This window comes from Rhea americana, unplaced genomic scaffold, assembly GCF_003343005.1.
Source record: "Rhea americana isolate MKP2758 unplaced genomic scaffold, rheAme1 scaffold_10, whole genome shotgun sequence".
In the NCBI taxonomy this organism is placed as follows: Eukaryota; Metazoa; Chordata; class Aves; order Rheiformes; family Rheidae; genus Rhea; species Rhea americana.
In genome coordinates, this window is record NW_028185039.1 from 8,810,014 (window position 1) to 8,825,187 (window position 15,174).

The 15,174-nt window shown below is 40.6% G+C and overlaps 1 protein-coding gene across 1 annotated transcript; it reads left to right on the forward strand.

The window, feature by feature from the left end:
- The first annotated feature begins 7,656 nt into the window (after positions 1-7,656).
- LOC146601727 (uncharacterized) lies at positions 7,657-8,559 on the forward strand. The gene has a single exon (XM_085300731.1). It carries the CDS (start codon positions 7,657-7,659, stop codon positions 8,557-8,559), a length of 903 nt encoding a protein of 300 aa, XP_085156857.1.
- Positions 8,560-15,174: the final 6,615 nt, after the last annotated feature.

A 15,174-nucleotide genomic window follows, 5' to 3' on the forward strand; every position in this document is an offset into this window, starting at 1 on the left:
GTGTCAGGAAACCTCTGCGTTGCCACTGAAGTCACAGTCAGGTAAAGGAGTTGAGCTGAATGAACAAGCCCCAGCTCCCTCTGAGGTCAGGAGCTCAGGCAGGGAGAGTGCAGAACCTGAAGCTTAAAGCAGCAAATACACAGATGCAGAAAGGCTGCATTTGAGTGCAAGGGAGGGAAAKGCTGCCCGCACAGCGTTAGAGAAGGAAGAGACCTTGTCCTAGACGAAAGACAACGTTAGTTCTACCATTGTACAACCATTGTGTCGAAGCTGGGTATGTCACTTAAAACAGAACAGCCAAACTGGCTGCCTCCTGAAGTGTCTACGGCAGCAGAAAACGTGGCAAGAAAGGACAGGCTTTCCCCAGAGCCACTCCTCTTCTTAATGCCATCCAAAGGACCATCTCAGGCATATTCAGTACTGTGGCATTAGTGTCACCAACCTGAGACATGACATCACTACAAGTGAAATGACCCAACAATTCATTAATAGCGTCTGTAGAGGATGTATGTAGCTGGCTGCGAGGGAGCACACAGGTGAATTTGGAGTATCAGTTTTAGGAGCAAGTAGCTTCATTATACACCAGAATATAGGAGAATCTTCTTATAAAACCCTACGAAAGGTTTCTTGAAGCAGACACAGAAGAGATGTTAAGTGAAACGGGGAGTAGCCTGGGATGTACAGAAGAGTAGAAAAAGAGGAAAATGAAAGAAGAGGTAAGAGGACTAGTGGAGAACWGGTGTGTTCTTCACCTGACCCTGAGTCAGACACTGTGACTCGGAGGAGATCCAAGGTATATTAAAGCAAAAAAAAAAAACAGGAGACATTTTCTCCGTTATTGATTCTTTGTTGTTGGGACTGCAAGTATTCCTGAGAAAGAAGCTACTGGTATGGCAGGAAAACAGTGACTCACAGGAAAGAGAAAAGGAAAACTACAGTCAGGAGAGTAATACCTAAATCGCAGATAGAGGCAAGACAGCATGTCGTCAGGAGAAAGAATATATAATTCTCTTTGAAGGAGAATACATATTTTCTCATTTTACAGCCTCCACTTCTCAGATATCTGGTCTGATTCCCTTTCATTTCTTTCCTGTTTCAATCACCAATCCAAAAGTTCTTTATATGCTCAGCTACAGATGTTCACAGTGCATACAAAAACTTACACAAATCAAAGGACATTTCATCGAGCTTTCATCTGATGACTGGCAGAATAGAAATGGCTGAGGCATCCTGTGAGGTTTATTTATTTTTTTGTAAATGGGTTTCATGTGTATTATTTCACTACGACACCATAACAGCTGTTGGTACTCGCACATTTGAAGACCAGAATCACCATTATCCTCTGATCCAACACATTTATGATGAGTCATAAAATTTCATCTAGTAATTCCTGCATCAAGCCCTAAATCATACTTCTGCAAAAGTGTATTCTTTCGATATATGTTGACACATCACTGAAAGTACTTCTGATTCCCTTTATAAATTATACTTTTCACATTATGAAGGCAGCCACTGCAACAGATCAACTGAAAAAGCAGATTGTTAGCTGTCACTACAGAGAACGATCATTACATCTTACTATGATTTTTTTTTTTTTTTTTTGAGATTTGATGGAGGGCTAATAGCAGGGCACCATGGAAAACTTTCTTCAAAGCTGTCTTACAAAAGTTCTGTTTTTCCTTATCACAAAAGAAAAATTAAGCTTTAAATTCATAGTAGCTGTTTATAAAAAGGAGGTAAAACAATACACAATTCCAGTGATTAGTCTGGCTACTTGATGCTTTGTCAATCCTTATTATTATTAATTCATAAATTATGTTAACAACTGTTTCTTATGGATATATACAGAGGTTGCAACAAAAATTAATTTGATAAAACTACTTCATTCTTTTTTATTCTGTGAACTTATCTATGGGATTATGATTTTGTCTTTTAATTTACTTTGTAATTCCCATTACAGAATCTTGCTTTGCATTTCAGACTGACCTGTGGACATGTCATTTGCAAGGTGGCATTTCAAGGTTTCCCAGTGCGTTAGATCATCTCTCTTCCTTGGTTACAAACTAACAGTTTATTTCAAGAATCTGATAAGCCTCCTAATCACAGATTTACAAGAGAAGGCAATAGCATTACAGGAAGAAATCCAAACCTTTAAGGAATGGAAGAAGATCAGAAAAGAAAATCTAAAGTTACTACAAGAAAAGAATAGGGATATGATCGCAGCCTTCCAAGAAAAGAACAAGGTCACTTGGGAAAAGAACATGGCGCTCTGGCAAAAGAGTATGATCCTCTGGGGCAATGTCAAGACTCTACTAATGGAGGAAGTGGAGATATGGGGAAAAGATCTAGATCAGTGGAAAAATGGGCTGGACCTCTGGAAGAAAGAACTGGACCTTTGGAATGAGGAACAGGGATTCCTTGCAAAGTGAAACAATCACAGAAGGGAGCAGCCAACATAAACTACTGTTTTGGCCATAAACCAAAATCGAGGTACTCGCTCGCTTAGAATGACTCCTGCCTTCTCAAGCTAATAAAGCCCTGATTGCTGTTTGGAATATTACAGCCTTTCTTCACAAGTTTCCTCTGTCAATTCCGTTGCATTTCAGCTCACTGTCTGATGTGGCAGTGCCAATAAGCTGCCCTCTCCTAACTCACCTRCAGGTGGATGGTGATGGTGGGGTTGCTAAATCTTAGCTCCATCACGAATAAAACTTAATTATCAAAATTATAATTCTCCTAACATAATAATACAGAAATTTTTATAGCGTTAGTAATTCCTTTTTTTTTCTTTTTTGTTGAGGTTGGAAAGCACCTCTGGAGATCATCTAGTCCAACCTCCCTGCTCAAGCAGGGTCACCTAGAGCATATTAGACAGGGTTGCATCCAGGCAGGCCTTGAATATCTCCAGAGAAGGAGACTCCACGACCTCTCTGGGTGACCTGTTCCAGGGCTCCCTCACTCTCACAGTGAATAAGTTCTTCCTTATATTCAGGCGCAACTTCCTGTGGTTCAGTTTGTGCCCATTGCCTCTTGTCCTGTTGCATGGCACCACTGAAAAGAGTTTGGCCCCGTCCCCTTGACACCCTCCCTTTAAGGTATTTGTACACATTGATAAGATCCCCCCTCAGTCTTCTCCAGGCTGAAGAGGCCCAGCTCTCGCAGCYGTTCCTCAYAGGGCAGGTGCTCCAGCCCTCTGATCACCTTCGTAGGCCCTACGCTGGACTCTCTCCAGTAGCTCCATGTCTCTCTTGGACTGGGGAGCCCAGAACTGGACGCAGTACTCCAGACGAGGCCTCCYCAGGGCTGAGTAGAGGGGCAGGATCACGTCCCTCGATCTGCTGGTAACACTCTTCCCARTGCACCCCAGGAGACCATTGGCCTTCCTGGCCACAAGGGCACATTGCTGGCTCATGGTCAACTTGTCAYCCACCAGCACTCCCAGGTCCTTCTCTRCAGAGCTGYTCTCCAGCAGGTCAGCCCCCAGCTTGTACTGCTGCCTAGGGTTATTCCTCCCTAGGTGCAGGACCCCACACTTGCCCTTGTTGAACTTCATGAGGTTCCTCTCCACCCAACTCTCCAACCTGTCCAGATCTCTCTGAATGACAATTCTCTTTCATTAGGGCTCTGTCAAAATGGTGAATATAATTAGGAGTGAGTGTACTACTTGGAAATAATTATGGCTTTACTATTAAGTCCCGTAACAGGAATTACTCTCTACAAGTGAGCAAAATACTTATTTATACATTATTTCAGTCCTTTTCAAGGAAATTATGGAAATCCAGGTATATGAATCCCACATTCACACTACATTTTCCTGACAGTTCCTAGATATAACACAAACTCTTTGGGGATAAGTAAAGAAGGGGAGAGAGAGGAGGTGAGAGAAGGGAGGAGTGGGGAGGGAAGGAAAAAAGCAAGCCATTATGATAAATGCCTAAAAGACATGCAGAAACACTTCTACAATAAGGCTGAGCTGCCTGCACAGAATGTCTTGACCTCTGTAGTGACTGAACACTCACAGCTTCATACATCTGCATTGCATATTCCCTTGAAATCATATCTGTTCTTTCAAAAAAAAAAAGGAATACAGCTGTCTAATTCTCCTTTCTTGAACTCAAAATGAGCTCAGATAATAGAGCACTAACACTGAATTTTCCACAATAATTATCACAGATTCACAACAGCCCCATTTCTCTCATGTATATAGTTTGCCTCTCTTTGGGATAATTCCATTAAATGTTGATTTCAGTGAGAAAATATAACATTACTTTTTAGTGCTTGTTCATTCACGTTAGCCTGAGGTGATGCAGATGTCAAGCTTGGTGACTTAATCCAAAAGTTGCTCTGAAACCTCTGTGTTGTTCAGCTGCCAAAGCAGCAACGTTTTTAGGATCAGCAGGTCTTTGCTGGGCGCAAAAACATTTTGCAGTACCATGCTGAAGAATATTTGAAAAACAATATTAGACACTGAGTAATTTAGATTGGGACCTTTGGAGGTCATCTGGCCCAATCCCCTCCTCAAAGCACAGCCAACTTCAAACTTACATTTGCACTAGAATTAGACACTCAACACCCCAGGAAAGATTTCAGAGAAATACTGAGAGGATTCTCCAAGATCATCAAGTACAGTTCTTCAGTTTTTGACTATGCTTCATGATGCTGAAACCCAACCCATGTGCATGCACTGCAAAAAATATGAATGCACTGCTGTATTTCCCTCATAACTTTTTTCGCCTGTTATTCAGCAGGGATATAAGTGGTTTCCACTGAATTCAAGATCTTGATGGAATTCTTCAGCTCCTGGGGGTGGGACAGAGAAATAAGCTACTGAAAGTTCATTTAGAAAAAATAACAATAAGCATTAGAGGAATCCTCTAATCATGCTGCTTTTCATATCAAATGAAGTGCTTTAAATCAAATGAAGGAGAGTTTTAGAAAGGAGGAAATGAAAYGTAAAAGAAGCAAAAGAGAGTCCCTACATACAACGTACTATATAAAGATTTCTGCTCACATGGTAGTTGTTCTGCGGAAGACAGGTCCACTGTTTAGTAATAACCATGTCTACTCAAGTGGGGGCTTGAACTAAAACCGCATACCAGATATCCACATTTTTCTGAATTTTCATATACACAGATATGGGAATGCAGTTTTAATCCACTTATCAATTTAACCAGTTAGCTGTGTCCCACTATGCTGTGTCCCAGAGAGATAGAGTCCTGAGAAGTGGCTAGGGACAACAAAAATAGTTGAACATCCAGCTCCAGCTATTTCCCTGACACAATATAGTCATTTTCCTGGTGAAAGTACTGTATAGAAATGCAGCATTTACACCTACTCCACAGATGACGTATATAAAGATTTTCAAAGGCATCATGGAGAGTTAGCTAACCAAGCATAGCTGATTTTCAGAAAGCAGGGCACCTAGTTTATTCTTAAAGTATTGGCTACAGCTTTTAAAATATATGGTATACAGATTCTACAAATGAAAGTGTAAAGCTATTTTTGTTGTGTACCATATAGGTACCTACTAGGTACATAAAGGCGGCTACCAAAATCTACTGAAGTGGATATACAGGAGGCTAGGCGAGGTATTTGGGGGTTTTGTTCATATTCCTGAACATATCTCACTTTCCAGCTTTCTGCCTTACCTGCAGAGCCCTTGCAGAGCAGTATTATCATAACACGGTTACCACTCATGGACTGAATTAGAGAACGCCCCCAGAAGCCAGTTCGCCTCTCRCTAACTTTCTAAGCTTGGAAATAGGTCAATTAGAAGAGATACCATCTGTGAGTCAAGGACAGACTACAACAGCAGTATCCCTGTCACAGTAGCCTTCCTTCAGAGTATCTGAATCTCCTGCCAGGCCTTGGTGCTGTTCAAGTGTTTTACCAAAAAAACTGTTATTTGTACGAACATTTCTGACACTGTAAGACASTGCAGGGGGTTGCTCCGCATCTTGTAATCTGCTGGCTGCTAAAGTAAAATCAGGATTGTGTGACCTCACAACTACTGAATGTTTAGCAAGCTCCTACTCTCCTTGCATTCTAGACGTGACAGCAGTGGTTCCAGATGCTCTGCGACACTCTTGTCTTCAGGGTGCAAGCTCTGACAGCAAAGACAGCACAGGAGTCTTAAGCACAGGCGAAACCAAGCAGGTTAGTTGCAATACAGAAAATATGTATTCATTATTTAATAATGAAAACTTTAGTTAGARGTAAAGAGAACAAGCAAGCCAGCCTACAAAAGGGGTCCAAAGCTTCTAACATGTTTTAAAAACTAAGCCCTGAAAAGTAATATGACATAATATGGAGAGCTAATGAGTGCAAAAAAAAGGAAGCTGCTAATCACTGCATCCATTTTGAGAAACACCTCATAACACATGTTCATAGCAAAGTGTACTTCGAGATGCAGCTGTAATGTCATGATCTGTGTAGGCCAAAATGAGCCTCTTAAGGTAAATCTGCCCAGTGTTTTCTCTCTCTTCCAAGCAGCAGAGTTCATGTACATTTTGAGATGGTCACTGCTCATTGACAGTGGCAGATTTCTTTCACAGCCATTATAAATCATATGCTTACTCATTACTTACAATGAGTAATCAGTTCCTTCTTGCTATCCTTTACAGACAATGTGATATTACTGGCGCTATAATTACGCTAGTAGCTACTTCTTTTTATACTATGTTGTTTGGAAAGTGTAAATTACAAGGGATTGTACCTTGAAATTACCATACTATTATATTTAAAACAAACAAAATTTGCCTTGTATCCCAAAAACACATGCCCTCAGATATGCTAACAGAAATGATCTATGGGGTGAAAGGGGGTATTAGCCTGAAAAATTCAGCGTATTTCCATCTAATCATTAATTCATAAACCTTAGAAGATAAAGTYTAAAGCAGAAGAGATGCAAAAGCATTCCTGATAGAATGACTGAAAGCAAAGAATATTTAAACACCTGCACAAAGAATTCAGATCATCTTCTCAGAGAGCGTAATTCATAGAAGACTGCTCATCCCCTTCTGTTACACCCATGATACCATTAAGCTAGAAGTACAGACATAAGAGACATAAGTATTTGCTTTAGTTGCAATTTCCTTTAAAATTAGGGCACTTAAGGTGGCCAGTAATCACTGACCAAACTTGACTATGCAAACCATAGCAGTTTTAAACTATTCAGTAAAGAATTGGTGATGAAATAATATAAGGCTCCTGAAATTATTCTAAATGACTAGTGATTGTGATTGCCACACTGTAAGACAAGTTCCTTTTAGGTACAACACATTAGACTCTGAAAATAGAGTTACCCAAATCATTTGTCACTTCTGAAAACTATTCATTGTTAATTTTTAATAACCTAGCTCATACTGCATTTATAGAATGACCTGCTTAGTTTTATTTGACAAATTCTTAATCTAATATAGCTTAATTACAGTCCATGGAATTTATAGCTAATGCTATGTGCTTTTGTAATCCTGAGTTTTGTTTTAGGGGGTCCTAAACGCCTTGTCTGTTTCTCTGGGAGAAGCAGTCAGCATCATGCACAGCAACACATTTGTGCTTGAAAGGTTTGTTGCTTCACCCTGTCAGCTCCAGACATCCAGTTTCTCCAGAGTTAGTTATAATCTAATGGAAAGAAAGCAAAAACCTGAGCAAAGGATGGAGCAGGTAAAACAAAGCAGTGAGATACCTCCTTTCTACTATCCAAAGAGAGAGAATAAGAACTTCTATGCAAACTTGTCCAACTGCCACAAGAAACAGCTTTGCAGGATTTTGAAGGAAGAGAAAAAGAACTTCAAGGAGGAAATCAAAGACTTCTGCAAAACAAATAAGAACTTCCATGAAGAGATCAAAGCCTTTCAGCAGGAGAAGAAAGCCAAAGCCTTACGGAAGGAAATCAAGGCCTTCCGGGAGAAGAACAAAGTTTGCATGGAAGAGATCAACAATTTCTTAGAAGAGAACAAAGGCTTCCTACAAAAGATTCTGGACTTCCAGATGAAAACAAAAGCTTCTCAGGAACAAGTTAGTAGCATTCAGGAAAAGCTTGAAGAATACCAGAAGAAAATGAAGGCTGCTGAGGAAGAGATCCAGAATCTTGAAGAAATGAATAAGGCCTGGCAGGAAGCAGTCAGGGATTTCCAGAAGAAGACTAAGGATATCCAAGAGAAGAATAAAGCCATGCGTGAGAAGAACAAAATCCTGCAGAAAAAGAATGAAGCTGTGCAGGAAAAGAACAAGGCTTTCTGGAAGGACTATATAGCTTTCTGGAAGAAGGACAAGATCTTCTGGGAGGAAGATATGAACATCTCAAGGGATAAACTGATTCTCTGGAAAGAATCTATAGCCTTCAGGGAAAATGACCAGAACATTCAAGAAGAAAAAGGAGCACTGTGGGATGTGGTGGAAGCCCTGTGGGATGAAAAACTTTCCCTCTGGAAAAAGGTGTATGTCCCTCCAGGACAGGAAAAACTACCTGCAAGAGGGGAGAACAATGCCCATGGTGATCACAACCCARCTGTGGATACTGGAAATGGAGCACCAGAAGAAGTCAGTAAGATCTAAAGCAGGGCTGCACTTTCTGCCAGGACCTAAGCATCAGTATGGGCATGCAGAACACAGATGAGTCCTTTCACCCTAGAAGCTTAATAAAGTCCTGATGGAGCTTAAGATAAAAATAGAAAGAAAAAGTTCAGGTTATTATTTTAGCTTTATGTTTACTTTTAATATGTTTGCTCTTTTTTTTCTATTTTTGTTTCTCATTTCTCTTAGCTTGACTCGCAATTCTGTTCTCAAAATGTGCCAATAAGGAGAACGCTTGTGGATTATACACAAACACACATTGGGGCCTTTCAGACTGAAATGTGCCTTGTGTTCTTTGAGCCCATGCCAGATTGTCCTCTAACTCTATTATTTACTGTTACTCACAATTATATTTTTTGTTATCTACATTTAATCAGCTCTCCATCTTTAAAAATACTTAACTAAGRATTCCTGAAGTTCAGTTTAAAGTGAAACAAGATCATACGGCAAGAGATTTTTTTCTGAGCAAACATACTAAAAAAACATAAAATTTCCAAATCATCTCAAAAATAGATAGCATTAGATGCTATCTGTGAACAGTATTTTAATTGCTCAGCTAATTCAGTTCAACAATTTTAAGACAAATACACCAGCTCTACAGRGAAAAAGTCTCACTGGAAGCATTCCATTCCATCATTTGAATCGATTCATTCAGAAGAGCAGAGCAACGCAGCTACACAGCCTTCTGTTTCAGAAGCCAAAATAGGACATTATGCAGAGAGACAGTGTGTATGTGTATAATGTAGGGGGGGAGAGAGAGAGCAGGCTAGGATGATTTGCTTCATGAGGCTGGTGAGGCACTAGTTTCTGGATTTCAACTATACCTCTTTTGTTATATTTGCTGTGTAGAGAACAACATGTAGATGATAGCTGGTTTGACAGCATCAGTAGCAAATTAATAAAACAGTCAGTTCACAGTGACAAATTCTCATCTGCCATATAGCTAAATAACTGTGAAAGGAATCAATTGATTTTAATYGATGAATGTTCTGTGAATAGGAAAATGAGTTGATTTCACCAGTATGATCACTCATACTGGTCACACCCCTTTCACATTACATTTCTTAAAGTGCCACTTGGTCAAAGAAATGCAAGTTTCTGAAGCTATTTTAAAACACAGCCATCTTATAATTAAACCAAGATTTCAGTGGAARCTGGCTGGTACATGAAATAGTACCATTAAGAGATGTTCACTCACCCACACGAATTTTCAAAAGAAGTCAAAAAGTTACTTATTGCAGGGTAAGGATCATTAYTGAAGAAATTGCCTGTTTCACATCTTTTCTTGACCATGAGGATACCATTAACATTAAGAGGGAAAATCTTTTTCTCTCTCAAATATTTACTCTTACTGCACTGCTTACTAAGAACGCAGCTGTAACCTTCATGTTAAGAAGGTAGTTTCTGCAGAATATCAGCCAAAACCAAGCAAAGAATTTCTTTATCTCTAAGAYTTAATTTTTTTACTTTGTGGGCATGAAGAATGTAGCCCAAAGGCATGAAACAGTGGAGGGTCTTTCATTCCTGCTTATCAGGAAAGAGTGCCAATGTGGTATGACTGAAGAAAATGGCTTGATATAGAAATTTATAAATTAGACAGGAACTAGAAGGAGWTAGGGACAAGGCCAGATGTAAACAAGACTGCAGGAATCAGCCCAAAGAACAGTAAAAAGAAATAAACAAAGAACTGTAATAAATGATATATGGGATGTGACTTTTGGTTTGACAGGCAATCAGGAGAGAAATGCCTAATTTTTTAGACATGTTGCCAGTCAAGCTGAGAACTGTGAACTCTTATGTGTGGAAGAGTAAGTAGMGAGAGGAGCTGGGGGACAGGTGGGATCACTTCTTTGTTTGGGGAGCTGCCTTCTAGATGTTCCAGGCTGACACATTTTGTTGTGACTTGTCCTGTCAATTTTTGTCACTCGTACCATGTTACATTGCCTCTTGAACTGTAATTAAATTTGAAAGAGGAAAACAGACCAGCTGAGACTTAACATGATATGGCAGCTAATAGTATGCATATTTGTCAATAGTTTTGTTAAATAAACCTCACTCGTAACAGATTATGGAAAGGGCGAAGGCAAAAAGATAAAAAGCCCTCYGGCATGTGGAGGCATAGGATAAGATTCTCTTAAACAGTTGGGAGGCCTCCAGAGAGTGTCCATGTCTTCACACACAAGAAGGACAGATGCTGTTKTTTGGATGCAAGGTATAAGCCTTTCGTAAATGCACTCTGAAGACTTAAATTCTCTGTTCTAAGAGGCAAAAGCGCGGAAAGCTGGAGAGTCTCTTCCCCATCACCTCTCACAAGCCTATGTCCCTGATATGCAGCACCAGAGGAGCCATCAGCTCTGCACAAGTACTTCTCTTCGACACTAATGGTTCTTTCCAAGAAAGAAAGGGATCTCTCCTGACTGTGACTCATTGTGCATTAATTACTGCACAGCCAGGTTCAACTAACTCCCACTAAAGTAATCAGAGGAACTCCTGCCTCAGGAGATGCTCCTGGTGCCAGCAGTACTATACYGATGAAGCCATACTGCCTGCCCAGGCATGCCACACAGGCATGCTGTGCTGCTCAGTCCAGGTCACTGCTCCTGCCTCAGTATGAGCAAGAGCAGGTCCCTACAGGCCCCTTCAGTGGGGCAGTGGGGTCCAGTGCATTGAGCTGACATCCATTTCATCTGATTTGTAGGCTCAACATCAGTTAAGTTCATGATGCATGGAAATAGATCTTTAAACATAGAAACAAGCAGATGTATTCTGCCTTTGGAAAGGACTCTAAGAAATTACCAATAATTCTATTGTTCGCTTTCCAACTTTGCTGAGAAAGGTCTGTGGGAATCACAGAATGGTTGAGGTTGGAAGGGACCTCTGGAGATCATCTAGTTCAACCTCTCTGTTCAAGTAGTGTCACGTACAGCGCATTGCCCAGGACCATGTCCAGATAGCTTTTGAATATCTCCAGGGAGGGAGACTCCACAATTTCTCTGGGCAACTTATTGCAGCGCTCAGTCACCTTCATAGTAAAGAGGTTTTCCCTCATGTCTAGACAGAATTTCCTGTGTTTCAGATTGTGCCTATTCCCTTCATCTCCTCCTGTCACTAGGCACCACAAAAATAGAGGAGAGCACAAATGCAGTCCTTCACTACCACAAATTATGCAGTCAGTGCAGACCCCATGATCACCTAGAGTGCAAGGGATGAGCCTCACCCTAGGAAATCTACTCACCTTCYCCCCTACCAGGCAAGTAGCAGGGAAGCAGCAAACTGACTCAGCTCCATAACTTTGATAAYACTGCTAACATACTCCATCCCAGAGGAAATTTCACTCCATGACAGGCCAGGAAAGCCATGATAAAAGTGAACTTTTCTAAATTCCCTCCATAATATTCCTCACTGAAGTAGAACAGCAATTAAATCTAGAGTATTACCTATTAGCTGTAGCTTGGATGTTAAAAGCTCCTCTCATAGGAAACACATACTAGCCACTGAGATGGCCCTGCAGTGAACTGTACATCAGCTGAATAAAAAGGCATAAATTACTTGAGTTCTTCCTTGTTCTCCTTAGGAATTGATTATATAGACATAATAAAGCTAGCATGTCTCCTCCAGTGAAACCATTCTACTTAAAAAATAGCATTTTTCTTAGCTTTACAGGTTCATTCTTTCATCTTTCTCAACTCTTGACCTCAGAGTCAGATTTRTATGTTCTTAACTGGGGCACAGAGCAGCTGGATGCTGTAGGCAACATAGGCATTAAGGGGAAATCTTAAGAAGTTGTGTTTAGATTATACAGAGAGATACAGATACTGAAATTAGGGGAAAAAAATGTCAACTTGTTTGCTTGAAATTTAAATAGAATTACAGAGGTGGATTCAAAGAACATCTTATGTCAAGTTTTATCATGTCATCATCATGTTGTTTTAGAGGACAATCAGTACTRGGCCAATCCTGCAAGAAGCTGAGATGTTCCTGTAAGATGCTAACCATCCTCAGCTCTAAAAGTAGCAACTCTCCAAAGGAGATGATTGGTCCCAGAAGCTGCAAAAGTCAGATYCTCAAGTAACTGTGTCATAACAATGTCACTTTCATAGCGCTTAAACTCCACTATATTATTAAACAGGTAAATATGTTGTAAAATAATTAAAAATGTGCCACAGTGACGTCTGCTATAAACATTTGTGCYTCAGCACTAATTGCTTCCACTATTAAAACCACACACCAGCATCTCCTCTGGTGTAACTCCAGTGGGTACGTACAGTTGCCTTAGGGATAAACCATATTTAACCCTCTTTGCATGGTCAAAAGAAATTGTATTGCTGCAAATTAAAAATGGTCTAGTCTCCATCTTTTCCATCTTGAAGCAAAAAGAACAGAGTCAGCATCATATCTATAGCTTTTATACTATCAACACTGCAAACTCTTGGCAGATACTGTTCTAACCTGGTGATGCAGATACAGACTTCACAGCACAGACTTGCTCCTTTAAAGAGTACAAATCCCTCGAGAAATAAGGATCTGACACATAGAAGATCTGTTAAAAATTTGTTATGAAGTTGTATAAAGAAGCATTATGCCTTAACCAAGGCTGAGCTTTACTTATAGATGTTCTTTATACTCACTGATCAGCAAAGCTAGGCTGCAAACAGTTCCCTTTGGTTATTTTCTGTTTGTTCATACTGTGCTTCTACTGAGCAGYTCAGCACAGGATCTGTACTGCTCTGTCCTTTGAACAAGTGAGTCAAAGTCTTGCCCTGGTTTTTCTCTCTTCCTGTCTCTTTGTTCCCTTACAATTTTACCTCTTGTGCCTTTGGGCTCCACATCCCCTTTTGCAGATTCAGTGCCAACCCTACTCATGCTGTTCTCTGACATCCTGGAAGGGGCAGGACTGAACTTCTCAGCTGAAGTTTGCCCTCATCAGCTCCAAGAGGCTTTGGCAGCAGCTTTTCTCTTGTGACTACTACCAAATTTGGCAAAGTAGCAGCTCCCTGCAGGTGCTCAAGGCCACTCGCAGCCAAGGTTTGCAGCCACTCTCTTTGCTAGAACATCTTCCAGCCCTTTTGAATGCTCACCATGTTTTCATCTGGTAGTGTTGTTTTTGTACAGGTATTCTCAAGTCAATAGGCCTCTTTTGTTTTGCTTTGCTCAGTTTCTATGAGCTGAACATGTTGTAGCTGTCAAAGACAGGAAACCATATCCTGGAAATGAGATGTCTGGGAGGTCAAAAAAAAAACAGCTCTTGAACTTTGGAACTTAAAAAAATAAATGAGAAGGTAAATGAAACTTCAAATGAATAAAAGTCAAAATAATTAGGGCTTTGCACCTTTTACTGGATGCAGATCAAATCTGCTGTGAGCTTTGGTTTATGTCGCTCTTTTGTAATTTGAGATTTTGACAGATGTTCGCTTTGCCCATGACACATCCTGTTTCAGGCTTTATGTCAGGCAGGGAATGGCACCTTGACTCCAAGTCCCCATCCTTCTCTGTTTAGCCTAGAATCCCATCACTTGATTGTAGCTGAAGTGACTTTAAATATTCACCAATTGTCTCTCCTGCAAGAGCAAATGATGTGTCCCCTCTTCACAGATGTGCTCCTGGGTTGGATTTGGCTTAGTTTTAAATGGACAGCTCTATATTTCCTGGCTTTCACYGGCATTTTTTTCTTCTGCAGTCCTTATCACCAAAACTAACTAAATAATTCATAGCAAATTAATTGTTGATTAGTTAGTAATTTTCCTGAAGTTTTTAAATTTTGAAAGTATCACTTGAATCCCTAGAGGAGCCAAGGCATTGGAAGTAATCAACCTGTTCAAACGAACAAGTCAACACAAGGTTTCTCCCGTCACTGCCGTGGAGAGCAAGCGCTCCCGGTGCAGCCCCAGGAGCGGCCGTGCCCAGGCGCGCTCACCGGGCTGCTCCGCGGTGGCCGTAGCTCCTCAGCTCCCGCCAGTCTGTGGGCTCCGGCAGAGCTGTGTTGCTTTATGTCAGCCTAAACTTTGGGTTGCACCTCTCCTGCTCTAAGGGAGGAGAACTAGATCTTTAGATAAACCTGCCCTTACCMAATTTCAGCCCAGGTTTACTTTAATGACAAAAATGACTGGTTTAATGCTGTTTCCTTCATCCCTTCAGTTTCCTACTTGCTTTCGGCGATTCTTAATTCTTCCTAGTGACCTCACGGCACTGCCAGGGAGAACCACTATGGAATTAAATTGGCTTCAGTTCAAATCCAAACAATATGGAAAATAGGGTAACCCAAGCAAAGAAAGCCACAGCTACAGTTCCTGGTACCTCAGAGACTGCAGGTTCTGCAGCATTAACCAAACCAGTTAATCAAATTCAACATTACCTATTCTTTATCAGTTATCTCTGTATCCTTTCACCATGACAAAGGACTGCCTCTTAAGGAGGACGCTGAAAGCAGTTAAATGTAACTTCTAACATAATTGTGCTTCACCATGAATTTGAAGCTGCCTCCCTTCTATACTGCTCTGTTCAAGAGCAAAGAACAAAACAAAACTTTTTGTCTGGGATCAGAAAAAATACATCATGTTACTGAAACAATGTTTTTCTATTTGTTTAACTTGATCAGAA